This window comes from Gracilinanus agilis, chromosome 1 (assembly GCF_016433145.1).
Source record: "Gracilinanus agilis isolate LMUSP501 chromosome 1, AgileGrace, whole genome shotgun sequence".
NCBI classification, from domain to species: domain Eukaryota; kingdom Metazoa; phylum Chordata; class Mammalia; order Didelphimorphia; family Didelphidae; genus Gracilinanus; species Gracilinanus agilis.
The window spans coordinates 701820886-701848663 of record NC_058130.1 but is presented as its reverse complement, the minus strand read 5'-3'; the positions used below and the strand labels follow the sequence as shown (position 1 = coordinate 701848663).

The 27778-nt window shown below is 42.3% G+C and overlaps 1 protein-coding gene across 1 annotated transcript in view; it reads left to right on the top strand.

The window, feature by feature from the left end:
* ZC3H3 (zinc finger CCCH-type containing 3) overlaps positions 1-27778 on the top strand; it is a 501954-nt gene that overhangs the window by 470642 nt on the left and 3534 nt on the right. The window contains 2 exon segments of the mRNA XM_044669341.1: positions 2585-2769; positions 6079-6329. Coding sequence (XP_044525276.1) covers positions 2585-2769; positions 6079-6329 — 436 coding nt within the window.

Here is a 27778-nt window from a genome sequence, read left to right as displayed (position 1 = left end):
AACATTCTGTAATCTAACTAAGCTCTAGTACTGTGTCTCCAAAGTTCACCAAAGATGCTATCCTTTCATTCCATGTACTACAGAGACACTGCTATGCTTGTTGTATATTGGGGGTTCCTCTCTGTACAAATAGCCCCTTGAGGCCTAGCAGGGCACACCACGGAGGGGCCAGAGTAGCCTGGGCAGGGGGTTGATTTAGGACTGGACCACAATGTCAGTTTCCAGGTCTGTTTTCTTCTTTGCCTAAGGCCCCTGGGCTGACATGATTTCTCCTCCTTTTTTGGGAGCCACCTGCCAGTTGGCATGGAGCCCAGCCTGGGTATAATTAGCTACCCTATGACAGGTGGATGGTTTCGGGTGAGCCAGGCCTTGGCTCAACCCTAACCACTCAATCCAGCGTTGCCCCCGGCCTCAGCCGACCTGACCCCCCTCCTTGTCCCTTTCTGTCCCCTCTTTTTTGGTCTCCCTGCTGACTGAAAGGACAAAGCTGGTAGTCAACACTTTTCCCTCCCCTCCTACAGGTATGGGCATTCCCAAGTGGCCAGAGTTCCAGGCTATTGTCACTTCTGGGACAACTGGGAGAGCAGATTAAATCAAAGTCTAGTGGAACATTCCCTTGAAAGTTTTCTCTGACCCTACCCTACAGTTTTAGGATTTAGAACTAGAAAGGAGCCTAGAAACCATTAATCCCAATTCTCTTATTATAAATAAGAAAACCGAATCCTATAGAAATCATAAAACTTGGAAATGGAAGAGATCTTAAAAAAGATCCATTCTAACTTCATTTTTGCAGATTAATAACAAAGCCCAAAGAAAGGGCAATGACCAAAGGACCTCCTCCCCCTGTTCACCAGGCATTGAAACTTGTGGGGAAAGAGCAATTGGGTCAGGAGAAAGTGAAGTTATCCCCAGGGCTGATGGGAGGGATTAGCAGCTCATAACTGGCTATGTTCTGTGCCTGATGAAGAGAGAGAGGGAGTGAACAAGTGAGCTGGGAAAGTTTCCCTCTCAGAGCCTGATGATTGACATAGTGTGGGCCAGGGCAGCCCCCAGGCCCAGCCAGTGCCATCCCCTTCAGTCCCCCAGAGCTGGGAATCCCCAGGCACAGATGGAAGTGCCAAGGACAGCTCTGCCCACTGAGCCAGGAGGCACAGGTCTTTTTCCCTTAGCTTCCTTTCCCTGCCCAACTCTCACCCCTAGCACTGCTCTGTACTTTATCTTTACCAGCACTATTAACACTAGCTTCTGCTGTGGAGAAGATGGCCCTCCACGAGGCAGACAGCACCAAGACTTGATCCCAGGAGAGACCTTGACACCTAATACACTTCATTTTCAGATATTCATATATATGTACATATATATGTATATATATGCATGTATATATAATGGAATTGGCATGTCAGTCAGTAAACATCAAGTGCTTATTATGTGTCAAGCTTTGGCTAAACATCAGAAATAAAAAAGAGAGGCAAAAGGCAGTGCCTCTGGGAGAGACAACAAGCAAATAAATATGTACAAACAAACTCTATACAGGACAAAAAAATTAACAGAGGGAAAGAAACCAAGAGGGGTTGGGAATAGTAATTGGAACTTAAAGGAAACCAGGGAAGCCAGTAAAGGAAGGCGAGGAAGGAGAACATTCCAGGCATGGGGGCAGCCACAGAAATGCCTGGGGCTGAGAGTGTCTTTGTTCATGGGGCATCCAATAGGCCAAAATCATTGGATCAAAGAGTGCCTGGAGGGACTGGGATGTGGGTAAGGTATAAAAAAGAAACTGGAAAGATAGGAAGGGGTTAGGTTATAAAGAGCTTTGAATGTCAAACTGAGCCTTTTGTAGTTGATCTTGAAGGGGAAAGGGAGTCACTGGAAGTTATTAAGTAAAAAGGTGACAGGTCAGACATGAATTTTAGGAAAATCACTTTGGTGCCAAATGGAGAATGAATTAAAGTAAGGAGAGCCGTGAGGCAGGGAGATAGGGGTTCAAATTCCATTAGAGGCATTATGGATGGAAGAGAGCTGACTTTGGAGTTAGAGGACATGAGTTCAAATGTTGCCTCTTACCACCTGTTTATGACCATCTCTGTGACCATGGGCAGGTCTCTTCACCTCTTTAGTTTCCCCATGCCTGGCTTTGCTATACTTCCTCAAGACCCACAGTCAAACAAGGGGATTCATTCATTTAACAATCATTTACCAGGACCTAATGTGTATTGGGCACTGAAGAAGCTACAATGTCTTAGGTAATACCTAGTCCAAGCTAATGTGGAGCTCACATTCTGTTAGGTGGCTAAAATACAAAAATAACACTATAAAAATATGAAATATTACATGAAAAATGCATTAAGCACTGAAAAGAATTTTGTGAAATCTGAGGGAGAAGGTCTTCTGAACCAAGATCAGAGTAGACTTCTCCCAGAGGAAGGATTTGAACTGCTGAGTGGGGCAAACAGAAGGAATGAATAGAGCACTTCAAACATGTGGACTCTAGCTCTGATTGTCTCCTACTGCTTCCTTAGCATTGTCTTACTTCACCTATTTCTCTTCCTCAGCACCCTGACCTAGTCTCTGCTATCCATTTCCACAGTGCAAGAAAAAGCACATGCTCCTGTGCCCAGACTTCTCCCGGAAGGGGAGCTGCCCCAGAGGCCTACAGTGCCAGTTGCTCCACCGGCCCAGAAAGCGCCTCAACAGACGGTCTGTTCCACCCCATCCTCCTGAGACCAGTGACTCACCCACCAAGTGGAAGAGAGTGCGGAGTGCTGCCCCCAGGTAAGAAAGGGCCTATGGGAGTGGTGCTCTCAAACCAAGGGAAGCAAGGACTTACCTCCAACCCTCTCTCCCTAGTCAATCCCCATGGCCAGGCCCTTCTGCAAGTAAAAGAATTAGGGCTCATGTCCTTCTGGGAGAGAATCAGTCATAGGTCTGAATATTAAAAAGCAGGAGCCTTTAAGGCCACCTTGGGTCTGTCACTTTCTTCTAACAAGATCCTAGATAAAATATTTCTTCTGAAGCACAGTTTTATTAGCTGTAAAATCAGGAGAATAATCCTTACACTCCCTGCTTTACAGGATTTTTATTAAAAAGAAAAAAATTTCACTTCAGAAATTGAATTGTTGTCCTCTAGCATAAGCCCCTCATTTTACAGATGAAACATCTAAGGCCTAGAAAAGTCAAGAAGGAATTTACCTAGAATCACTTAGTAAGTCATTGAGATGTAAGTAAGTAAGATGGTGGCATCACATACTCTGTTAATCATCTAGAAGAACTTCTGAGCACATTGGTGAAGATTGCCAACAGAAAATTATAAACTATTCATCCTTTGGCTTTCCAGAGGATTTCCTAGGCTAGGGGTAACTAGAGCAATGGGGCCAAACTCAAATAGAAATGGATCCCTGCAGGTGTACAGATTCACTTAGAAAACCACAAATGAGCATTATCTATGTTGTATTGTACTTATATTTTGTTAAACATTTCCCAATTACATTTTTAATCTAGTTCAATCCTCAGGAGTTTGAGGGCCTGAGCTGGACACATCTCAGCTAGAGAATAGCAAAAGCATGGACTAGATGAAGAAACAACATGTCGGGGCCTAGATTCAAAATTCAGCTCAGCCATTTATTAGTTTTACTAAATCAAATGAGGGTAATATGTATAAATTCTAGTTGCTAATATTGTTATTATTACTGTTATAATTACTAACTGTATGAAACTGGTTAAAATCCCAAAATATTTTTGATTGTTGCTGTATCACCTAAATGTCCTCCTGTATACTTCTTCCTCTTGCCAGAGAGCCAATTCCTTATAACAAAGAATTTTTAGAAAAAGAAAAAAAGAGAAAGGAGAAGAAATGGGGAGAAGGGAGGAATTAGCAAAATTGATCAATAAATTGGAAATATCTGACATATGCAAGGTTCCATTTTGGATAAATTTTTCCATTCGTTGGACCTCAATTTCTCCATTTATTGACTGTTAATAGCTAGATTTACTAGTAAGAAAAAGAAAATAAGAGAGAAATATAGAAAGGAGGTGAAGAATTTCCTCGCCTAATAATCCAGAGCCTAACAACTCAGTGTCTGTCTCCAAATCTCAGCCTCAGAAAATAACCCTTCCAGCTTCCTGCTCATCTTATAAGTCCTCACTACACCCACTAGCTCGCCTACATCACCCCCCAGGAACCAATCACAGCTCCTCAATTAGCCTGGCACCACTGGAGGGGGTGGGGCAGTGCCTGTGGGATCAATTCCCTGGTTGCTGATTGACCCAGATTCAGAACAAATGAAAGGGAAATCTAAATCTCTGATTGGTCAAATAAAAATACAAATTCCCTTCTCACAAGAGCTACTTGCTAGAGGTCAATCAACAGGCTAGAGATGGATCCTCTTCCACACCCACCTTGTCCCCTTCTACTACTACCTTCCCCTTCACCAGAGAGCAATGTATACTTTAGCCTGAAGAAATAACATTAATAATGCTCATTAAGAGTTACAGTATGCTTGCCTTCCATCAGCTGTGGGGGCCAGGGTAATATAAACACCATCCCCTTTTTGTTGGTGGGAAGACTCAAGAGAGTGGAATGACTTGAACTAGAACTCAAATTGAGCTTTGCCCTCCAAGATCAGTCATCTGCTCAAATTACCTTTTGTATTTTTATCACATTTTAGATATGGCTTCTAGAACAAGGGTTACTGTTCCCATTTGATATATAAGAAAATTGTAACCCAGAAGGGATTAGTCCAAGCTCAATGTAATGGCAGATCAGGACTCAAATCCAGGGCTTCAGACTTGTTCCAAGGCTCTTTTCATTATACTCTACACTGCTCCTCCAAGAAATAATGATGCTGAATGCTTATTCACAAGGACACTGGCCTTCACTACCTCTGTCTCTAGTACTTATTGCTGCTTTTGCTTGGGCCTGTGTGATAACAACTCCTGCCCCTTTCCCAAAACTATTGTAAAAATGGATTTGGAAACACTCTGGAAACTCTAATATGGAGTATACATAACCAGACAGTAGGACAGTAGTAGTTAGGAGGAAGAGAAAGAGTAGTGGTGGTAGTGATAGTGACAAGTCTTTTTAAAAAAGCCCTGCAAGATAAAATCCATATTCATTAGTCTGTCATTTCATGTCCTGTTCAGGGTTCTCGTACTAATCTACAGTACCTTTCTAATAAGTTCCATTGCTCCCTTAAATCTACCTTAATTTGTCTCCAGCCAAAAGAATACCTTTCATTTCCCAAAGATACCTTAAGACTTTCTCACCTCCAAACCAATGTCCATACTGTTCCCCTAGTCTATAGTACCTTATCCGCATGTCTCCATCCTTCAAACTCTAGCTTAGTTGCCTTTTTTTTTTAATTCCGTTTATTTAATAGATATAAACTGAGTACCTCCACTAAAGTCCTCCAGTAGATGAAGGAACCTGGCTTCAGAGGCTATGCCAGCACAAGCAAAAGCTTTGCCAGGGTTCACTAAATTAGTGACTGAGTGTCTGCCACCCAAGTGTCAGAAGATTCTTCATATTCATGAATTCAGAAAAACTTGAATCAAGGAAATCATGAATCTGAGAAACATTGAAATCTCTTCAGTGACACTCTGCAACACCTAGGTTTCATCCCAGGGAGGAAAAGGAGGCTTATAGCATCAGGATCCCAGTGTTGACTTGGTTAGTGTGGGAATTCAGGGAGGTTCAGGATAAGGTTAGGGAAAAGGCCATGTTTGGGAGAATGAGACACAAAATCACAAGACCACAGTAAAGTGAAATAGTGAAATATTTGGGGCCAGAAGACCTGAATGTAAATCTTGCTGTCACTGTCTCTGACCTTATTCCTCTCTGAACTTTATCCACAAAATGAGGGGTGTTAAGTTAAGGGTCCTTCCACATTCTAAATCTTTTCTTCCTGGAGGAAAAAAGGATTAAAGGGATTTCCCAAAGCCATTCAAAAAGCAGGTTGCCAGGAGTAGGGTAGAAGAGAAAAAGGGGCTCTATGAATCAGATGGCAGTGTAGACACTCCACAAGTTTTCACTTAGTTCCTCTCTTTTCCAGGCATAATCTTATTGCTCACTGTTTTCTCCCACAGGAAGTACATGTCTCCAAAATCCCAGACCAGGAATATCTCCAGCTCCTCCTCCTCATCTTTCCTGTCATCATCATCAGCATCTTCCTCAGCATCTTCAGATGCAGAGGATTCACATCTAGGGAATACGGAGGCATCAGGTTCCAGGAACCTCTCCAAGCTGCCCTCCTACATCTCTTTGCAGTCTTCATCTAGCCCTCGGGGCCACTCGGCTTCCCGAGCACGTAGGAAGAGCCCAGCCAAAGAGGAGACGGGTAGGACTGGGGGTACCCAGGGTAGTTGTGTGGAACCCCACCATGAATTCCTTCTTCCCTGGACTATAGTGCCCCTCCCTCCCCCACCTCCTATTTCTGACTTGATCCTCAATACAACTATCATATTTCTCAGATGTCCTTAAGAAAGAGTTTGCCCAGCTGAAGACTGAGGGATATTCCCCTGCTTTCTACCTACGAGGTGGGATATTGCAGTGGTGGGGGAAAGTATGGGGCTGAGCTTTCAATAACAAAATAAGCACTTGCTATGCATTGAATACTGTGCCTAATGCTTATCAAGATACAAAATTTAATGTCATGGCCCTGCCCTCATGGAGCTTATAGTCTACAGGTAGGAAAAATAACTGATATAAAGCATAAGGCAGGATATGATAAAAATCATAGAATGGAAGTTAGCACAGAACAATGGAGATTCAAAGCAGATTCAAAATGCTTCCAGTTAGGAGCTCTCCAAAATAAGTATTGTTTCCTCAGAGCATGGACTTCCTGATGGCAGGACAGGTCTATGTTTACCTCTCAGGCCAAGCAAAGGTAGGGACAGTGTTTCTCCTCTCAGACCTTGCAGGACTCACCTGCCCAATAGAAGTGACTTCCCCTATTCCAAGTCTTTTAGTCCTATTCTTAGGGACCTGACATATGGAGGGCGAGAGAGAGAGAGAGAGAGAGAGAGAGAGAGAGAGAGAGAGAGAGAGAGAGAGAGAGAGAGAGAGAGAGAGAGAAAGAGAGATCCCGTCCTGTGGTTACTTCCAAAAGGGAAGATATTAGCACCCTCCCACCTTCTGTGCTCCATTGGGCCCTCAGTTTCAACCCTTCAGGATGGGAAATAGAAGAGCACCGGCTTTTTCATTCACTTAAGCAGACTTTGACTTAGGACTCTTGTGTGGAAAATGGAGACTAGGTGGGGAGGTTGAAAAGGCTGAAAGAGATTCCTAGGAGGTGCTAGGTTAGGTAAGTAAAACTCTGCCCATGGCAGAGCTATTGGGGAAGGGAATAAAGAGAGATATAGGCCTTTTAGCAAGGCCTCACATTCATTATTCAGACATTAACAAACAGTAGCACTTGCTTTGGGCCAAATTCTGAAAGAGAAGCAAAAATTAATAAAGTATAGTCTTTGCCCTCAAGGAGCTTATAAGAATGGGTAAAAAACATTTAAACAAACTGTAGTACAAAGCAGGAGGCAGCTAGGTGGCCCATTGGATAAAGCACTGGACCTGGAGTCAGGAAGACTTGAGTTCAAATCCAGTCTCAGACATTTACTAGCTGTGTGACCCCGGACAAGTCATTTAACCTCTGTTTGCCTTAATCTACCAGAGAAGGAAATGGCAAACCACTCCAGTATCCTTGCCAAGAAAACCCCATGGACAATATTAGCATGCTGTGGTCCACAAAGGGTTACAAAGAATCAGACACAATTGGAATGACTGAACAATAACAATGATACAAAGCAGAATATGAAAAGGGAGATGCCCAAAGGGTTTTTGGAGCTCAAGATTGAAAAAGGACTTCTAGATGGGGGCTCCATGAGGTCAAGGGCTATGTCTCCCCCTTAGACTGGGGATTCCCTAAAAGCAAGGCCTTGTTTCTAGTATTTTGATTTGGATAAGAGTGAAGGTCAAAGGTCTGTGGGAATGTGAATTTGAGAAGGGTGGTTAATTGGAAAGGGAAAATGGGACTTTTTGTTAATATCCAGGGACTTCAGATTTGGGTTCAGACAAAACCCTCTGCAGAGGAATAGATTTAGGAAACAGGACTTCCTATACCTAGGGACAGCCCTGCTGAAGGGCCTGGAAGAACAACCGAGTCTTCCAGGTCTCTGAAAGTCTGTTCTCAAGGACTGAACGCCCTCTGTATCAACTCCAGGGGCTAGCCCAGCATCTGAGGGACTTCTGTGGTTCACCTCCTTTTGACTCTGATGCTACTGGACTTCCCTGGTCAAAATACACAACCTTCCACCTGGCCAGGACCCATGAGGGAGGTCAGGCCTGTGTACCCTGGGATTCTCAGCCTTATTAAGGCCTCAGCTGGGTTTCTCACTCAAGGAATTAATCCTGTTATATTTGGCACATATTTATTAAGTGCTTGTAGCCTGTGATCAAGACAATACCAAAAAGAGGAAACATGATGTAGTGGAAGGTGAATTTGGACTCAGAGGACTTGGGTTTGAGCCCCATCACTGCTCCTTACTGCCTCTGTGACCTTGGGCAAGTCACTTAACCTCTCTGGGCTTCAGTTTCCTCATCTGTAAAATGAGGAGGTTGGAATAGATGATTTCTAAGGTCCTATCCAGTCCTAAATCCTATGATCCTATGAAAGATGAAGAATGACACAGCCACTGCCCTGAAGGAGTTTACAGTCTAATAGGGAGGATATGACATATATCAAGTAAGTATAATACAAGGTAGGGGTAAAGGGGATCTAGACAATGTGCCCTGAAAAACTTAAGGAGGGAGAGTTCATTTTCACCCAGGAGATAAGGGAAGGCTTCATGGAAGATGTGGCACCTGACTAGGGCCTTGAAGGAATGGAGGGACCTTCCTTTAAGACAGAAATTAAGGATAGAGCAGACTAGTTCAAGCCTGGAGGGCAAAGACAAATGGAGAGTAGTAGACTTGATATGAACATGTATGTGAGTGTGTCTGTTACAAGTAACTTTTTGCTAATCAGTGGGTCTGCCTATATCCATGTGTATGCCATGGGGTTGGAGGTCACGTGTGAATTCATTCACTCATATAATGGAACTGAGAAAGAAATGAGTGTCTTCTCATCTGGCAGCTGAGAAGTCTGGATTGGTATGGCTGACTTCTAGATAGTGGGACTGGGAGGAGGAGAGCAAGACTTTCCTTTCAAGAATGAATAGAAACTAGGCTAAAACTGGAAGAGCTCAGATGTTCTTGTGTGTCCCTCCTTACTGGGGTCCCCAGACCAGGCAGTAGGGGTCTGGGTGGGCCATGCACAGCAGGTACCAAGCGTTTCCATATTTCACCTTCCCATTAAGCCGCCCATGTGCTCCGTGCGCTAATCGTACCCAGCCGCACCAACGCCAGCCATTCCAGGCGAGGGCTAATTTAATTAGAAAGCACCCATTTTAGTTAATTTGTTCGAGAAGATCACTGAAAACTCCTGGAGAGAACAGATGTTTCCCTCTCCCCCGATGAACATTTGGGGCTTGGTAAATGGCTCCACTCAGCCTTGTTTAGGAGAGAAAGGAGGATTTTATGGCCGCAAACGACCCTTTCTGTAAACATTTTACAGCTCTCTGCACGTTTGAGTGACGATAAACCCCGAGCAACTCGGCGGGCTGCAAATTTGCGACCATACGGCTATCATTTTATTGTCATATTTCACGGTCGTAACGTTAATGGAAGATGCTCGCTACAGCCTTTTTTAACAGCTCCGCTGAGCACGCTCAAACACTCGCTTTGGCAAATTCAGGCAGAGGGGCGGCTGCCTCTAGTTTGTTTACAGCCTCTGCTTCTGGAGGGTGAACTTTTTGGAGGCTCTGCCACCTATTTTCTTGTCCTCAACTTTACAGTCTCCAGGACCTCTCCTCCCTCTGTCCCCAGGGTTGAGGTAGACCCAGCCCAAATTTTGAGGTCAGAAGACCCGCCACTTATTAACTGGATGACCTGCTTCCATTTTCTGGGCCTTGGGTCCCCTCTGTATAAAATGAAGGGATTAGACCTGATTATCTTTTAGTCTTTTCCAACTATAAACCCTGTGATCCTGGAGCACTTTTTGGCTTACTGAAGAGGCAAACAGTGAGGCCACTTCATGGTACCAGAAGGTCAATACATAAGTTGCCTTCATCTGGACAAGGCTGGAACCTCCAAGTCTTATCCTTAAAAAAGTGCTCAGCCCTATCCCTTCAAGTATTATCCCTTTTCTCACTTCTTGGTTTTTGGAGCCTCATTTGTATGTAGGGAAGGACAGGCAACCTTGGTGTAGATATGGGGGGACTCTTCCTCAAGAGTCTTTTCCCAGGAGGAAGGAATGGAGCTACTTATAATGAGCCTTGGCAGTGTGACTCAAGAGAAAGAACACAGAATTTAGAGCCAGCAGGCATGGGTGAAAACCCTAGCTCTACTGCTTACTACCTGTGTAATCATGGGTACATCCTGTCGTCTCTTCAGGCCTCAGTCTCCCCATCTATAAAACAAGGAAGTTCAGCTAGATGAACTCTGAGGTTTTATCTACCTCTAAATCCTGTAGTTGGTCTTATGATACCCCCCCCCACCCCCTCCCTCTTTCTCTCTGCAAGCCAGTATGGGAGTGGTGAAGGAGTATGGGGTGTGTATCTGGAGATTACCCTGCCTTCAAAGGGTCCCCAGGTATCTCACTTTCCCTTTAGAGAGAGAGAAAAGGAGCTGCTTTAATGTGAGCCTTGGCAGTATAGTACACTAAAAAGAGCACTAGATTTAGGCTCAGAGGACTTGGGTTCAAATCTCAACTCTGCTATGTACAAACAGGGAGCCCTGGACAAATTATTTCCCCTTTCTGAGTGTCAATTCCCTCTTCTGTAAAGTGAAGGGGTTAAGCAAGATAATCTCTGGAGCCCTTTTCAGCTCTAAAATTGCCTGAATCTTCATGAACTATAGCGCCCTGGAGAATTTTAAGCTCTCAGGAAGAGAGCAGAGCACAGGGATGTGGTAAATGGGGAAACTGAGTCCTGCAAGGACCTGCCCACAGAGGTCAGGCTTCTATCCATTGGACCACTTGCTCTCTCTATTCTGTCATCTACCTTAGGGATTGTCCACAAAGGCCCAGAAGAAGAAAGCTGGTCTGGCTAGAGGATAAGGACTTCCCTTTTTCCTGTTACTTGAACCCCCTCATGACCCTCTTCAGGTGCCCTCATCCTCAGTAAGAAGCCAGTAGGAGATAGAGTCAAGCTTTGATCAATTGGCTCCCGGTACACTTTTCTTTTTAGTGGGAAAGTGGGGATGGAAGGGAGTAGGAATCTTCTCAAAAGAAACCCAGTAGCCCATGATCTAGTACATAAGACATAAGAAAGTGGGGGGTGGGAAAGGTAGTGTTCCTGGGAAATGTGTATAATAATGAGGGTTATCAGTAATGGCCTCACTTGAAACATTCCTTCAGAGTGCTTGAAATTAGCTCTCACCAAGCACTCTGTGCCTTGGGATTCAGCATGGCCTAGTTCCCTTCTCTCCCAGAGATGGGGTCTAGGGCATTAAGTGGACAAGCAGGTCAAAAGGTGTTTGGAGAAGCCTTTTTTGACCAGCTGGAAGAACTTCACAGGGGTTGGGGGAAGATTTAGCAGCAAATCACCCTGTAGGTGAGATGTCACAAGGATCTGTGCCACTGCGGGTGGGGCAGGATGAGGCGCAGAGAGCCGGAAGGGGCGCGGTGAGTGCCCCAGCAGACTGGAGCGGGAGCCAGCTGGCCTCGATAGGCAGACGGACCAAGGAGGCCGTTGACTCTCAGTTATCTGCTTCGCAGGTTATCCGTGGCGAACATTTGAGCCCAAGTTGCCTCCCCGCCTCCGTTCCGCGCGCTCTCGCCACCCAGCCCATGTGGGCCTGGGGGAGGCAGACTCCCTGGAACCCCAGCCTGAGCCACGCAGTATTAGGAGGGTAAATCTGCTGCTTTTAAAAAAATGTTGCCCTGGATTGCACCCCAGAATCCCATGGGAATTATTTCTGGATGGATCATGTGCTGGTTTGGATTATCTGCAGCAACTCTCCTTGGATAATGGGGAGTTGGGGGCAGAGACTGTTAGTTCAGGGGTCATCACTTTCATGTCCTTCCCCACTCTCATCCCCACTGTGAGACCAGCATAAAGTCACCTTATTCCTTATTCCTTGACTCTGACCCTTTCAGTCCTACCCCCCAGCATAAGAGAGAAATTAATTGTTTTTTAGAAAAAGAGATAAAATATGAGGGAAAGATAAGGATAAAGGAGAATACAAAAGAGGGTGCTAAGTCTCATCAGGGGCATTCAGCCCCTACCTCTCTATTCTTCTGATTCCACTATAGCCCCATGGCAATACCATCCCCTACTCCCTGGACAGAAAGTATCTGTAACTCCAGGCTTGGGTCCAGGACCCAGAAATCTCAAGGTTAGCTCCATGGGCTACATATACATGAAACAGAGGCTATGGCACTTGGACAAGAGTCCAAGAATATAGAATGGAGGGTCACAGAGTTGCGTCATAAAGAAGAACTTTGCTCATACTCTGTCCCCACATTTAATAAAGAAAAAAAATTTTAATTTTTTTAAGCTTTAGAAATGTAAACTTTTTAAAAATTTAAATTAAAATAAAATAAGACAAAGACAAAGAAGAACTACCTTTCCCTTTTACCAAAAGCAAATAAGCTTATGGGATCCTTGAACACTATCTGCCCTCACTCTACAACCAGCAAGGTTGCTAGAGAACATAGGCCCTGACCCCCTCCCCCCAACATAATGGCCCCATGTCCAGCTTTCCCTTAGAACCAGCCCCAAAATGCCTGCCCTTTGATGAAGTAGACATCTAGGAAACAGGAATGTGGTCACTGTCTCTGCCCCCAGTGACCTTCCAGGTCTCCAGATGATTTAAATCAACATCATCATGACCATGGAGAGTTTTAGGATGTAGGCTGAGGAAGCAAAGTCCACCCCTTTTGTCCTCTGCCTGGACCCTTGTAAAGGACCATGGCTTTGTGAAAGGCCAAATTTTGCCAGAGGCAGCTTTGGTGCACTGAAAAATGCCCCAAGTTTAGAGTGGTGGGAGGTGTGACCCTTAGGCAAAATCTATCTTTTCTCTGGGCCTTAGCTTTCCTTCTGTATAATGAAGAAATTAGATTTGATTATTCCCAAAGACTCTTCTTTGGAGATTGGAGCCTCTGATCAGAGTGGAAAGGACAAATATGAGGAATCCAATTTAATAAACATTTACCTGAGCTCTCATTACACATGCAATGCAGTAGTCTCACCTATGTTGTGGGTGTCATTGAAAGGATTCTTGTTTAGGTAGGGATTCAATTAATGACTTCCCAGGTCATCCATCTTTCACCTCCTAAATTCAATGAGGCTCATGTTGGAACAAAGAAAAAGTGAAAAATCTAAATGCAGAATATATCATCTGTGATAATAATGGTAATTTATTTGAAGGGGATTTCCTCCTAACAAAAGACTTCTCACAGCTCTCACACAAGATTTTCTTTAGATCACTCTCTTGCTCATTCCTTTTTTCTGTTTCTGGGTGTGCACGTTCCTGCCACACCACAAGTTTCTGATTATCCCTAACTATGGGATCAGCTGACAGCCTTTTAGTCAAGAAGCCTACTCTGACTTCTGCAGGCACTATTCAGAGGGACAGAAGGTAATAGAAGGCATCTGAACTTTTAATGGGCTGGCAGGGCTTGCTTCTATCATTTAGAGCTTCTAGAAGCAAGAGGAGAAGTTGTGGAGTGGTACACTTGGACTTAACATAAAAAAAAGAGAGCTATCCCAAAGGAGAATGGGCTACCTTCAGAGTGGTAGGTACCTCATCACTTTAACAACAACAAAAAATTAATATCAACAAATACACACCATTAGAGATCTCCAAGTAAAAGCTGGTTGACAACTTTACCAGGATGTCATAGGAAGGATTCCTGTTCAGGCATGAGTTACATTAGATGACCTGAGTTTCCTTGAATTCAGAGATCCTCTAACTGTATACTCCACTTGCTGATGAAGCAGGACTTCACACACACACACACACACACACACACACACACACACACACACACAGAGTTTTCTGTCTTTGTCCCTGTGTATCTTTCCAGCCTATGCCACTGTCTTTTCTCAACCCAGCATTAACCCTTCTCTCAAACTCCCAGAATCTTATAGTGTCTTTCTCCCCTTTACCTTCCTCCCCCTCCACCCTCCAGTACACACACCCTTACCTTGTAGAAGTTGCTTCTGAATTCTCACTCTGACTTAGTCTTTCCCTGGAGTCAGAGGTCACACATCCCTCATTTCCCAACTGCCATGCCAGTAGGCTGTCTGACCATGATTTTACATTGTTACCCTTTCAGACATCCATTCACACTGGGATTTCAAAATGGGGGGATGGGGAACAGTTCCCTGGCAAGGGAGTGGTTCCATACCAGCAAAATTTTCCACTAGAGTCATCGTGACAAAGTTGGAAAGACCTATAGAACATAGAATGTCAGAGCTAAAAGGGACATTAGAGAATATCTAAACCATCTACATTTTATAAAGAAAGAAACAGTGTTCCATAGAGGAGACTTGTCTAAGATTTTACTCAAGACAGTCGCAGAGTTTGGATGAGAAATCAGGGCCCCTTCAACTACACTCGGATAACTGAGTATACCTATTTGAACATAGATTTGATTTAGTCTATAACTGTTGATGGAAACTACAGGCCTGAATTAACTTAATCTTTTCCTGATAACCTGAGGTGGTCATTAGAAATACCAAATTTTGTTCTCTCTTCTAAAATAATGAGACCCCCAGAAGCTGTGAAAATCCATGAGCCTATTGATTCCTATACTGGATGACCCCAAACTGCTTGGTTTTTAGTGATCTTCTTCTGTTTTTGTTAGGTTTTCTGCCTCCTGTCAGTTGTCTAGTCTTTACTTTCAGTATTCCTTTCTTGAGCAGTCTTACCCCTTCCACTTTTCAATTTCTAACCTGCTGCAGGCTTGCTTGAGGAAACTAGATCATAGGAGAGGGAGTTGGAAGGGACCTAAGAGACTATTATTGACCCTCAGTTTCCTCATCTATGAAAAAGATTGGACTAGATTTTCTTCAAGGGCCTCTCCAGCTCTAATTGTTTGGATTCTCAAATCTGAATTGACTGGGAAGGAAACTGATACCCACAAAAGGGAAAGGACTTGCCCAGAGTAATGAAGGTAGGAAGAGGTAAAGCCAGGACTCAAGACACTAGCTTGTTACTCCAAATCCAGTGCTTCAGATCTGTTATAATTGTGTGTGGTCTAAAAATTAATAGGTGTGGATTTAGGGGCTCTTTTGGTGGAAATTATTTGTTGATGTTAATATGATATTTTTCTACTATAAACTTTTAGTGACTAGGATCCAGATCCTAAAGAAGCAGAACTTAGAACCTAAGCCAAGACAAACTAGTGGAACCATCAAGCCTAGAACCCATCAATTATCTCTGTACTGCTAGGTATTGAGCTGAAATAAATGGATAGTATAAGGTTTGAAACAGGATTGTTGGGGGGGGGGGGAGGTAAGGAGAGAGGGCAGCTAGGTGGCTCAATGATTTGAGAGCCAGGCCTAGAGACAGAAGGTCCTAGGTTCAAATATGGCCTCAGACACTTCCTAGCTCTTTGACCCTGGGCAAGTCATTTAACCCCCAATACCTGGCCCTTACTGCTCTTCTGCCTTGGAACCAATACATAGTATTGATTCTAAGATGAAAGGTAAGAATTAAAAAAGAAAAAAAGAAACAGGACTCATGGATTTCATTGATTTAGATGCAGAAGAGCTCTTAGAAACTATTTAGTCAGCTGTCCAGACAACCACCATTTTGCAAATGACAAAATGAGGTCCAGAGTATGGAGAAATAATTTGTAGCAGGAAAAATAGGCATTCTGCTGTTGGCTATAGAGGAGGGCTAATTAGATTCACTTGGACTGGCTCCAAAAGGTGATCAGCACTCCCATCAAGAAGGAACCAAGCCTAGAGTGATCTTGGAACCACAAGCAAAGGAACCAGGCTTCACCACAGAGCAGAAACCACTTCATAAATGCTGCTTACATTGGAAGTGAGATTGGCCCCAACTTGGACCTCATGTGACCTATAAGGAGAGGACTCTGTGCACCAAAACTTAACATTTTAGGATTTGGGCGTCTGTGTCCTTTCTCTACCATTTCCTAGTCTTAAGTTTATCTCAGCTGACCTCTGGAGTATATAAAATAGCCTAATGCAGTGAAAAGACTCTACTTTCTTCATACTTATAACTAGAGAACCTCTGCTGAGGTTGATCTCTGGTTATTAGCCAGAGATGAATATCCCATCTTTCATCCATACACACAATAGGAAAGGAATACTTGTTTAAGCCAGCTATTTTTGGACCAGCCCATCCCTTTTTAGAACCACAGTGCAGTGGGGAAAGTAGCCAAATAGGCAGCAGATAGAGTTCTAAGAAACTAAGGTAATTTGGATTTCCCTCCCATCTTCTTTGACCATTAATTGTTGTACCTCTGAGTAAGGAGTATTAGTATAGAGGGGAATAGAGGATGTAAGAAGGTTTGAAACATGGGAATAGACTAGGTTATGGAGAGCTTTAAATACCAAGACTTCATAAATAGATAGATAGATAGATAGATAGATAAAGATAGATCCTGGTGGTAATAGAGCCATTGGATTTTATTGAGCAGGGGAATGGCATGGTCATACCTATACTTTAGGAAAAATCACTGGCAAGTGAATGAAAGATTTATTGGAGTGGAGAGAAATTTGAGGCAAGGAGAATGCTACTAAAAAGCTATTAAAATAGTCTGGATGAGAGTCTGAACTAGGTGGTGACTGGAAATGAAGAGAAGGGGATGCTATATAGAAGAGATGTTTTTGAGAAAGAAATTATAAGATTTGGCAGCTGATGGGTTTGGAGGATGAACAAGCAAGAGAATAGCACTATGACTGGAGCCTGGTTAACCAGGATTCTGGTGCTATCCATGGTAATAGAGAAGTTCTAAAAAGAAGGTTTGAGAGGAAATACAATGAGTTCTTGTTTGGATATGTTACATTTGCAATGCATATGGGACTTCCAGTTCAAAGTATCTAACAGGCAAGATGGCAAGACTGGCATTTAAGAGATTTGGATAAATAGATCTGGGAACCATCTTTATAGAGAAAATAATTGAACCCAAAAGAGTTAATACAATCACCAAGTAATAAAGTCTAGAAAGAGAAGAGAATATGACAGTTGAAGGGGACGCCCGCCCACAATTAGTGGACATAACATGGGTGAAGCCAACAAAATCGAAGGAGTAGTTAGATAGGCAGAAAGAGAACCAAGGGAAAGCAGAGTCACACAAGACCTAGGGTAAGAGGGAAGGAAAAGTAGTTAACGGTGTTAAATGCTTGCAGAGGTCAAGAAGGATAAAGATTAGGAATTGATCATTGGATTTGGCATTAAGAAATCATTGGTAACTTTGGAGAAGACCATTTCAGTGGAATAAAGAGGTCAAAAGTCAGAAACTATGTTTTAAAAAAAAACACACAAAAGTACATGAGAGTGGTTAAGTAATTTATTCCTAGCATCAAGGGCCAGATTTGAACTTGAGTCTTCCTGACCCCAAATCCAATACTCTCTCCACTTTAAGTGCTGCTTTTTATGAATTGTGTAGCTTCCACTTTCACATGAGTTAAGTAGCTAGGCAACAGTTCATATGAAAAAGATGTGAGGATTTTAATGGACTAAAAGCTCATTATCAAGTCAACAATGTGGCATGGCTACCCCAACACTTCATGTGACTTTTAGCTACATTCAAAGAGTAAAGGAATAGGATGATCTTGATATCTTCTGCCCTCAGAAGAAGGGGAAATATTCAAGAGATTTGCAGTAAGTTTGGCAGAAAGTGTAACCCTCAAAGCATTCATCTTTCAAAAGTCAAAGGAATCAGCCAAGTATACTGCCATTCAGCACCTTCATCTATTTACAAAAGAACTAGTTGATGAGTTAGAAATGATAGGGATCTTGGAGAAAGTGACTGTTATCCTGCTGTTTGTGGCTAGAAAAGAAAAGTCTAATGTGACCTGATGTATGCAGTGTATTTTAAAATTCAGAAAGTTCAAAAGAACATCAAGATGATCCCATGACCTGGGATGCAAAAGAGAAGTCAGCTCCCAAGGGAGCAAAATCAGGAATAAAATTCTACTAAAGCAGTAGTGAAAAATTACAGTACAAGACAAATAGCGCATGTAGCTGCATACTGAATTCTCTGATAAGCCCAGATTTTAAAAGAACATGTACAAAAGATGGAAGTGAGAGCAAGTAACTAAAGACATAAATAGTGATGAGGTCTTATGAGAACAGTGTCAGAAAGACTGAAGCCCAGAATGAACTAAATGCAACCCAAGAACCTCCGAGTCTAGCTTGTTTGGGCAGCCACCTCACACAGCTAATCCACATGAACTTTACAGACTCCTAAAACCCTAGATCTTTTTCAAACAAACTTTGGTAATCATTCTCTCCCATCATCTTGTACTCGTGACACTGATTTTTTTAAAGTATGACTTTACTTTTTTTATATTAAATTTTATCTTATTAGATTTTGCCCAGTGTTCTAGCAATAAATAAATAAAGTGTACATATAAAAGGATAGAGGAAGTTCAAAAAAGTTAGTGGTACAAGTACAGTACAGGTAGGGAGAAGTGTAATAACTGCTCACCTCATAGAGTTCTTTCAGGTTTTTAGGGCACTTTTTATACATTATCTTATTTGAAACAACAGCTATAGAACAGATAAGAGCATTCTTATTTTATAGATGTGGAAACATCTCTAAGGCATTAATATGTGCAATATATCCATCAACAAACATTCATTAAGTGCTTATTAGGTGCCAGGTACTGCCCCAGGTGCTGGGGATATACACACAAACCCCCCAAAAAACAGTCTGAGGGGAAACAATATATAATCAGAATATACAATATAAATACAAAGTTGATAGAAGGTAATATTGAGATAATCAGCACTAGCAGCTGGGAGAACCAGGAAGAGCCTCCTGGAAAAGATGGCATGTGAACTGAATCTTAAAGGAAGACAGGAATTTAAAGAGAAGTTGGGACAGGAGAGCATTCAAAGCCTAGAGAACAAGTAAACCAATATGACTGGATTATAGAGTCCATGGAGGAGCTCCAGGTTTGAAGAGGCAGAAGAGAAGAGGGAGAGCATTTTAGGTCTGGGGTACAGCCATGGAAATCTCTGAAGGACAACAATTAGGTCAGTTTGTCAAGAGTATAGAATTTAAGCAATAATAATGTGTAATCAGCTGGAAACAGGATATAAAGGGCTAAAAATGACAAAAGGAGAAGGCCGTATTTAATTCCAGAGGTATCAGGCAGCAAAGGAGTGAGTTACACATTCAGACAATGTCTTTAAGTATCAGTGTAATTCTAACAATATGAATTGACCTACAACCTCCCTTCCCCCCCAAAAAAAGATAATGTATATTTTAGTTTGCATTAATAGAGGGATAGTTAGACTTACTTCATTTACCAGGCTAGAGGTACTTAGATGGGTTCCTGAGTTTTTTTACCTTGTCTACAGTTAGACTGGTGCTCTGGATGCCAGAGCATGGTGGTCCTCTGAGGCCCTAGCTTTGGAGACCACATCCAGAGATAGGTTCTAGTCTCCATTACTCCTGGCCATCACTCAATTATTGCTTCTCCAGACTGAAAAGACCTTCTTTCTTTATAAAATCACAGACTCTTAGAGCCCAGACAGAATGAAGTGTGAGAATCTAAAGTTTCTGTGACAAGCCTTCATTTGAAGCTCTCTGAAGGAGTCCTCCTGGAGACCACCCACCCCAGGAGTAGTTTAACCTAAATTTTCATTTGCAACTTTCCTTTGGCATTCCAGACAACTAGGTGGCACAGTGGAAAGAGCAGGGGACTTGGAGTCCAGAAGATTTGAGTTCAAATCTAGCCTCAGACACTTCCTAGTTATATGACCCCCCTGGGCAAGTCACTTAACCCCAAATGCCTATCCCATGCCACTCTTCTGGCTTAGAATTGATAATAAGAGAAAAAGTAAAACTTTTAAGAAATAAACGCTGGCTATTATTGTTACTAGGTTTGACCTTTAAGGCCAGATAAAACAAGCCTAATCACTCTCCCAATCTATCACATTTCCCTTTTTTCTCTTTTCCAATTTCATTATCCATACTTCCTTAAACAACTCTTTTATCCTCCAATTTGCAGTTCCCTTATCATCTGATTGCCCTCCTTTTGATACACTCTTTCTCATCCATACTTTTTAAAATGTGGTTTCTAGAAATGAGCATAATAGGTAAATCGTAGCATCATAGAAGAGGCTACATCAAGTCTAATATGTATCTGAGCAGAAGCCCTTCTATAGTACTAACAAGCCGTTGAAGCTCAGCTGGAAGATCTCTGAGAATAGGAAACTCATTATACCCTGAAATACCTCATTCTACTCTTTACTTCCTTAAGATAGGTTTATCCTTCTGAAGAGTCACTTCCTGTAGAGGGGCTGGTTGCTCTCAAATGTTGTAATTTTGTGTATCTAAGAGTTTAACTTTATATTCATACCTATTGGAGTTCATCTTACTGGATTTAACCTATTGTTCTAAACTGTGGAAATCTTTTTTGAATACTTTGTCATCCAATGCATTAGCCATCTCTTCAGGCTTTGAGCTACTTTCCATTTGAAAATTATGCCATCATACTTTCATCTGATAAAAATACTGAACAGAACAGGACCAAGCACAGCTCCCTGGGGCAGATAAGCCTTGTTTGGCATTGATTCATTAAATGCCACTCTTTGAGCTCTGTCATTCAATAAAAAGTATAGGGTACTATGAGAACAGAAAAGAGAGATTAATTCCACTTGAGGGGAAAAGAAGAAATCGAGGAACTTCATGGAAGAAGTAGCCTGAGATATGAATCTTGAATGACAGGTAGGATATGAAGAGGAAGAAATAGGGTAGGAAGAAACTGAGAAAAAGGGATTACAGGAATAGGGAACAGCATGGGCAAGAGCTAAAAGGCAGGAACTAGAATCATAGGATTTTACAGTTAGCAAAAATTAAGTTACATCTAGAGGAACAATCTCTCATTTTATAAATGAAGAAATTGTAGTCCATCTCCATACTCAGGTGACTTGCCCAATAGCACATAGCTAAATTTAAGGGCTTGGATTTGAACCCAGGTCTTCCAGCTCCAAATCCAGTGTTTTTCCCTCTAAACCACTGTGCCAGTTCAAGAAACTTGTTTGAGGGATAATGAATTGCCAATTTGGACTGGAAGTCCATGATGTGTTGGGGGAAGGAGAGAAAATAAATCTAGAAAAGTAGAATGAAGACAGAGTATGGAGGACTTTTAATGACAAACTAAGTGCTTTGGAATCTCCCCAGCCGGTCTTGCCACCAGACTTAGTATCAGAACTGAGAATACTTGGGCAGCTAGGTCAGTTAGCCAGTCAATAAGCCTCTCGATGATTCAGTATCCTCATCTGTAAAGTTAGGAGAATAATCATAGCACCTACTCAGAGTTGTTGCAAGGATCAAATAACATAATGTGTGGAGAGTGCTTTGCAGACCTTAAAGCACTATGTCAATGTTAACCATTGTTATTAACTGTCTTGCATTATTCTAGACCTTTTTGTATGTATCTGCCCAAATAGTCGGGGACCTCCAGATGTTAATAGAGAAGGGATCATGCTTTCTTCTCTTCCTCTTGTCTTTTTATGTGTTTTTTTATTTATTATAAAGATATTTTTAATTTTACCAATTATGTATAATAACAAATTTCCACATAAGTTTTCTGAAATCAAATTTCCTCCTGTCTTCTAAGCAATACTCTAAATGTAGCAGGCTCTTGGTTACATACATATGCACGTGTGCGTACACACGCACACACACACGTGTTTTGATACCCCTTTCTCCCTATAATCTCCTTCCTTGTCCCCCTTACCCATTCCCTAAGCTGACATTTCCTTTAATAACTGAAGTTCCCCTCTGTGTAGGGAATTTTATTTTGAAAACATATCTAGAAACAAAGTCTGGCATCACCATGTCTCGTCTGGCAGCTATGTTCCCAGGTGTGACCTAGTGTATGTGTGTACACATTTGTATTTATAGCTCTGCATGCAGATTAGTCAGACTCCCATCCAAATTCCTTTCTGTGTGCTTTGACTTCCCAATGATTTTCCTTTGCTTCCTTCTCCAGACTGTGTTCCCCTGAGCCTTCCCCTCTCCCCCAACTAGAGGAAAGTGGACCTAAAACTGAGGCTCAGATGAGTATAAACTTCAGAACATGGGTGAGATCCCATCTTTTGTCGGCTAACTGTAGGCCCCTGCTCCTACTCTTCTCCCTAGCTTCCAGAAAGTTCCTTTTGATGAGATCTGTGGTATAGTAGAAAGAATGCTAGAATTGACATCCAAGGACCTAGGTCTTCATCCTATATCTGCTGCTTTGTAGCCACATGCAAGTCATTTTACCCTTCTTGCTTTTAGTTTGCTTGTTTGTAATAGATGATCATCCTAAGATTGCTTTGGTCCTTCATACTCAGGCCTGAGGGGTAGAAGGCCAGAGTTTTAGTCCTAACTCTTCCAAGGCCACTCTCTCTCATCTCAGCCTGTCCCCTCTTTTTGTCTTTTTTTCCCAAATTCCCATATACACATACAAAGAAATACACATGTGCTTGTTCTGCTGAGCAGAGCAGTTCCCTGATATCCACATTCATTTTATTCATTCAACACATATTTCCTGGTGCCTACTAAATAACTAGGTCTTGTACTTGACTATGATATTGGGGAGATAAGTAAGTAAGACTTGGTTGCAGACCTCAGAAAGGTTCTTGCCTAGGAATGGGACAAAACATGGATACACAAAACTATAGGACCCTCTTGTGTACATTTCTGTGCATGCAAACAAAGAAGAATAGGAAAGTGAGCATAAGGCTATTGAGAGGAAGAGGTAGAGAAAGTAGGCAGCAATTCAGTGAAAAAAGTGAACAAACGGGGGCAGCTGGGTAGCTCAGTGGAGTGAGAGTCAGGCCTAGAGACAGGAGGTCCTAGGTTCAAACCCGGCCTCAGCCACTTCCCAGCTGTGTGACCCTGGGCAAGTCACTTGACCCCCATTGCCTACCCTTACCACTCTCCCACCTATGAGACAATACACCGAAGTACAAGGGTTTAAAAAAAAAATTTACAAAAAAAAAAAAAAGTGAACAAACGAATTATGTGATATTCCAGCCATGGGATTTACAGTTTGATGGGGGAGTGGAGGGTGGGGAGTGTGGTTCTTAGGAATATTGGTCCAAAACATGACAGAATCTCTGAGTTAGAAGGGATCTCAGGCACCACCTCAAGTCCAGACCAAACCTGTACGAGAATCTTCTACAAGTGGCCATCCAGCTTTTCTTGGTCTTAAACTGCCTCCAAAGGCAGGTCATTAGACTCTTGGAGAATTCTGATTAGGTGCAGTTTTTACTTTGAGCAAGCCTAAGTTTGCCTTTTCTAGTTCTTCCCTCTGTGACTAAGCAGGAGTGCCATCCTCTTTGAGCTTTAATCCTTTGAATACTTGAAGTCTTGTATTATGTTCCCCTAAGCCTTCTCTTCTTTAGGAAAAAATGTCCACATTTCTTTCAACCAGTCATCATTTAGCATGAATTCAAGGTCCTCCACCATCTCAGCCTCCCTCTGGATGCTCCTTAGTTTGAACTGACACTAATTCTTGCTAAAATGTGATACCTAAAACTGCACATACTAGTGTAAGAAATAGTCTTGGGAAAAGCACAGCAGGACCACCATCTCCCTGGGCCTGATGCTGGCTAGATGCAAGCTAAGACTGAATTCACTTCTTCACTGCCAAAATATACTATTGGTTCATTGAGCTTACTGTGTGTGTACTTTAAACCCCAGATCTTTTTCAGTTGATCACATTTTTACCAGCTTGAACTTGGGAAATTAATTTTTTGAACTCTAATGTAAGACTTTTGCATTTTAATCCAATTCCATTCAGCAAGCATTTGTTAGTGCCTATCATATGTTGGCACTTGTGTTTTACTAGATTCAACCCAGGATTTTAGCCTTTTGAATGTTGACTCTGTCACCCATTGTCCCAACTTTATGTCATATACAGATTTGATAAGCGTGCTGTTTATGCCTTTATCCGAAACACTAACAAAAATAGTAAATAGCTCAGGGCCCAGCACAGATCACAAGCATACCTACCAGTCAGCAAGCATTTATTACTTATCTCCTATATGCCTAACATTGTTCTAGGCACTGAGAATACAAAAATCTTAATGAAATTGCCCTTACCCTCAGGGAGCTTTAATTCTGCTAGAGGAGACATTTATGTTTGTATATGGATATCCATACATATATGTGTAGAAAGTAGGCATGTATGTATATCTATGTAACTACATGCACGTACAGAATATATTACGGTAATTTGGAGAGTGATCAAGGCAGCCTTCATATAGAAAGTGGCTTTTGAGTTGTTGTTTTTTCTGCAGTTATTTTATTTTTATTCCAAGCTAAAATTGCTTTTTACAATTTGCTTAAGGCAATATCAAATATGATAAATTTGAGTACAGATTTATCAGAAAGTTACCAAAGACAAGGAAGAATATGAAAAATTTTTATACTAGTATTTTAAATTTATCTATTCAGAGCAACATTTTTGGTGTTTTATATTCTGTAATCAGTATGGCCTATATATGGGCTATTTTGTGTTTTTATTTCATTTGAAGACCAGATCATGGAACATTTTGGAAAAAACATTATTAGCTGGGAAACAGTAATCAGAATGAATTAGATTGTTAAGCTCAACATTTGTATCCCCACACCCGGTCATAAGAGGCAGAGAGGAAAGCCAGTGTAGAGGGGTGGAAGGAACAGCAAGAAGGCAAGTTCAGCTAAACCATAGACTGCATGGATGGGAATGATTCTCAATAAGTCTGTAAACATAGTTCAGGATTTTATATATGTGTGTGTGTGCACGCACACACACGCACTCACACACATCTCCAACCAAACATTCCTATGGAACACTAATCTGATTTGATAAGACTTACAAGGTTCTCTGTCATATCCTGAGTATATGCTCTGGAAAGATGGAAGACCTCTCAGTGGTGTTATTTTCTCATGAACAAGTAGCTTCCTCAGTTCCCTTCAGCAGGAAGTCACCAAGTACCATTGTTCATCTCTTCCAACCCCTCTCCCTTGAGACTATTGGGAACTCTACAACATCCTACCTTGGAGAACAAGCAGGAGCTTCCTTGCTTTTCAGGATGAGCCTTCTATGTCTTCTTTAAAAACACAGACCAAAACAACTCAGTGATCCTTCCTCCCTTTCTAACTCTCTTTGACATTCTTCTACCACCTGGCCTCATGAAACAAGCCAGAATTCCCTTTACCTCTTCAGATCCATTCTCTTCTTAGAGAAGATGCAAAGATCTGGGAGATCAGAAGAAGGAAAGATGATTTCTGACAGGGAAGTCAATGAAGGCTTCCAGGACAAGAGCTGGACTAGAGCTGAGCCTTGAAGTGTGGCTATAAGAGAATTGGAACATATGGAGCTAGCAGCGAAGCTATTTTGGACCTAGTGAATAGCAAGTGCATGGTAGAAGGGGAACATGGGATATTTATGTGGGGTATAGCTAGTTGTAGAAAGACTAGAAGCTAGAATACTCTAGAATAAGAAGCTTAAGCCAAGGATAGGAAGTTGGAAGTAGTTTGTAAGGGTTTTGAATACCAGACTGCTATCTTGGGCCCCATAATAACAACAGCCAATATCACTGTAGCTTTCTGGAGTTATAAATCATTTTACAAGCATAGTATTATTAGTTTGGTTTGGTTTGGGTCTAGACCTGTGATACTAGTAAAACCAACTGTTGGGGAATCTCCTTCAAGGTAGATCACTCCTTCTGTAGTCTTTGAGATTTCCTGGGAGAATGAAAGATTTAAGTATCCTGCCCATCATCGCGCCGTGCATGTGTGTGTGTGTGTGTGTGCGTGCGTGCGTGTGCACGTGTGTACACATGTATGGTCTTAAAACCAAGTCTTCCTGACTCTGAGGCCAGTTCCCAGTCTGTTATACCATGCTGCCTCTCACAGTACCTCTGAGAATTCAAGATATGGTCTCTACCCTCAAGGAATTTGTAATCTCTTTTGGAGGTGAGACATGAAAAATCAAATGCAGTAATGCCTTATTTTTCTGACAGCCTTGTGGAACGAGTTATTACACTTACATGGAAAGCTGATGCTACCTTAAACTGTATTAATAGGGGCAGAGTATCCAGGGATAGAGATATAACACTACTACTGATTCTGTTTGGTCAGATGAATCAAGAGATTTATATCTAGTTTTAAGTGCAGTGTTTTAGAGAGGACACTGACAAAATGAGATATCCAGAGAAGAACAACCTGAATGGAGAATGGACTAGAAACCCATGGCACAGGAGTTGTGTTTGAGTAAGGCAATCTGATGGAATAGAAAGGAGCTCTGGATTTGGAAAACAGGGGTTTGAGGCTCAGCCCTGATACTTACTAGCTATGTGACCTTGGGTAAGTCACTTAACCTCTTTGGGCCTCTGTTTCTTCATCTGTAAAATGAAGGGGTTAGAAAAGGGAGACTAACTTGTTAAGAGGTTATTTCAGTGGTCCAGGGGAGACTTAATAAGTTTCTGAACTAGATGAGAGTCAAAGATTCACTCCTTTCCAGGATTTCACATAGACCCATTTTTGGCTAGTGCTATGAGCCAGTGTCTGGAGGAAGAGATTAGTACTTGACCTGGTGCCTGGCATCACCGGAGTAGTTTATCAGAATTGTTGGATGCCAATCCAATCCAATCTTAACAAACATTGATTAAATGCCTGCTCTCTGTGAGATACCATACCCCATACTGGAAACAGACAAAAATGAAGTCATTTTTGTTCTGAGAGATGACTGCTAACAAATACAAAGGAAAAGTAAAGACCAAGAGAATTCCAGAATAAAAACAACTGGGAGGAATTAGGATAGGAGGAGCCTTTAAGAAAACTAAAGACTGTTAAAGGGAGGAAGGAATGCATTCTAGGCTTGAGGAGAAAGCCTGCCAGGGGTGGGGAGTGAAATGCTGAATTTCAAGAACAGCTAGTAGCTTCAAGGGGACAGAGACCCCATCCCTTTCTAGCCAGCCTGCCTTCTCTGAGACATAACTTCATCTAGTCTAGTTTCATTGAGCAGCTGCATAACTGCATAAGTGACTCAGAGAGAAGCATAATCTGGGCAGAGATTAGATTATCAGCACTATTCTATATATTGTGAATCTTGTCTGCACCTCAGGCCTCAGGCCCCCTGAGGGGAGAAATCATGTCTTATCCCCCTCTCTCTGTAATCCACCATGCCCACTTAGGGATTTTCTTACTGAGGGATTAAACCACCAGTGTAGGGACCCGGGGTGTCTCCTGTCCTTCCCCCCATGCTTCCATCCCTACCTCGCCTCTTCTGAGATGAATTTGATTTCTCCTTCTTTTTCTGGAACCTGACCTGGAAGAGGACTGTTAAGGTTGGTGGGGAGGGAGGCTTGTTTACAGCCACACCCCTGATCTCCCAGTCTTCACTAGGGAGGGAGGGGGGAAGGGGAGTGGAGGACAAGAATGTACAGCTGGAAGTCCCAGGCCAGGCCAGCTTGGGAACAGAGTAACATGATCTCTGTAGGCAGAGGGGTAGGGAGGAGAGCGTCATCCACAGGATTCCAAGGATGCCAAGCAAGGGA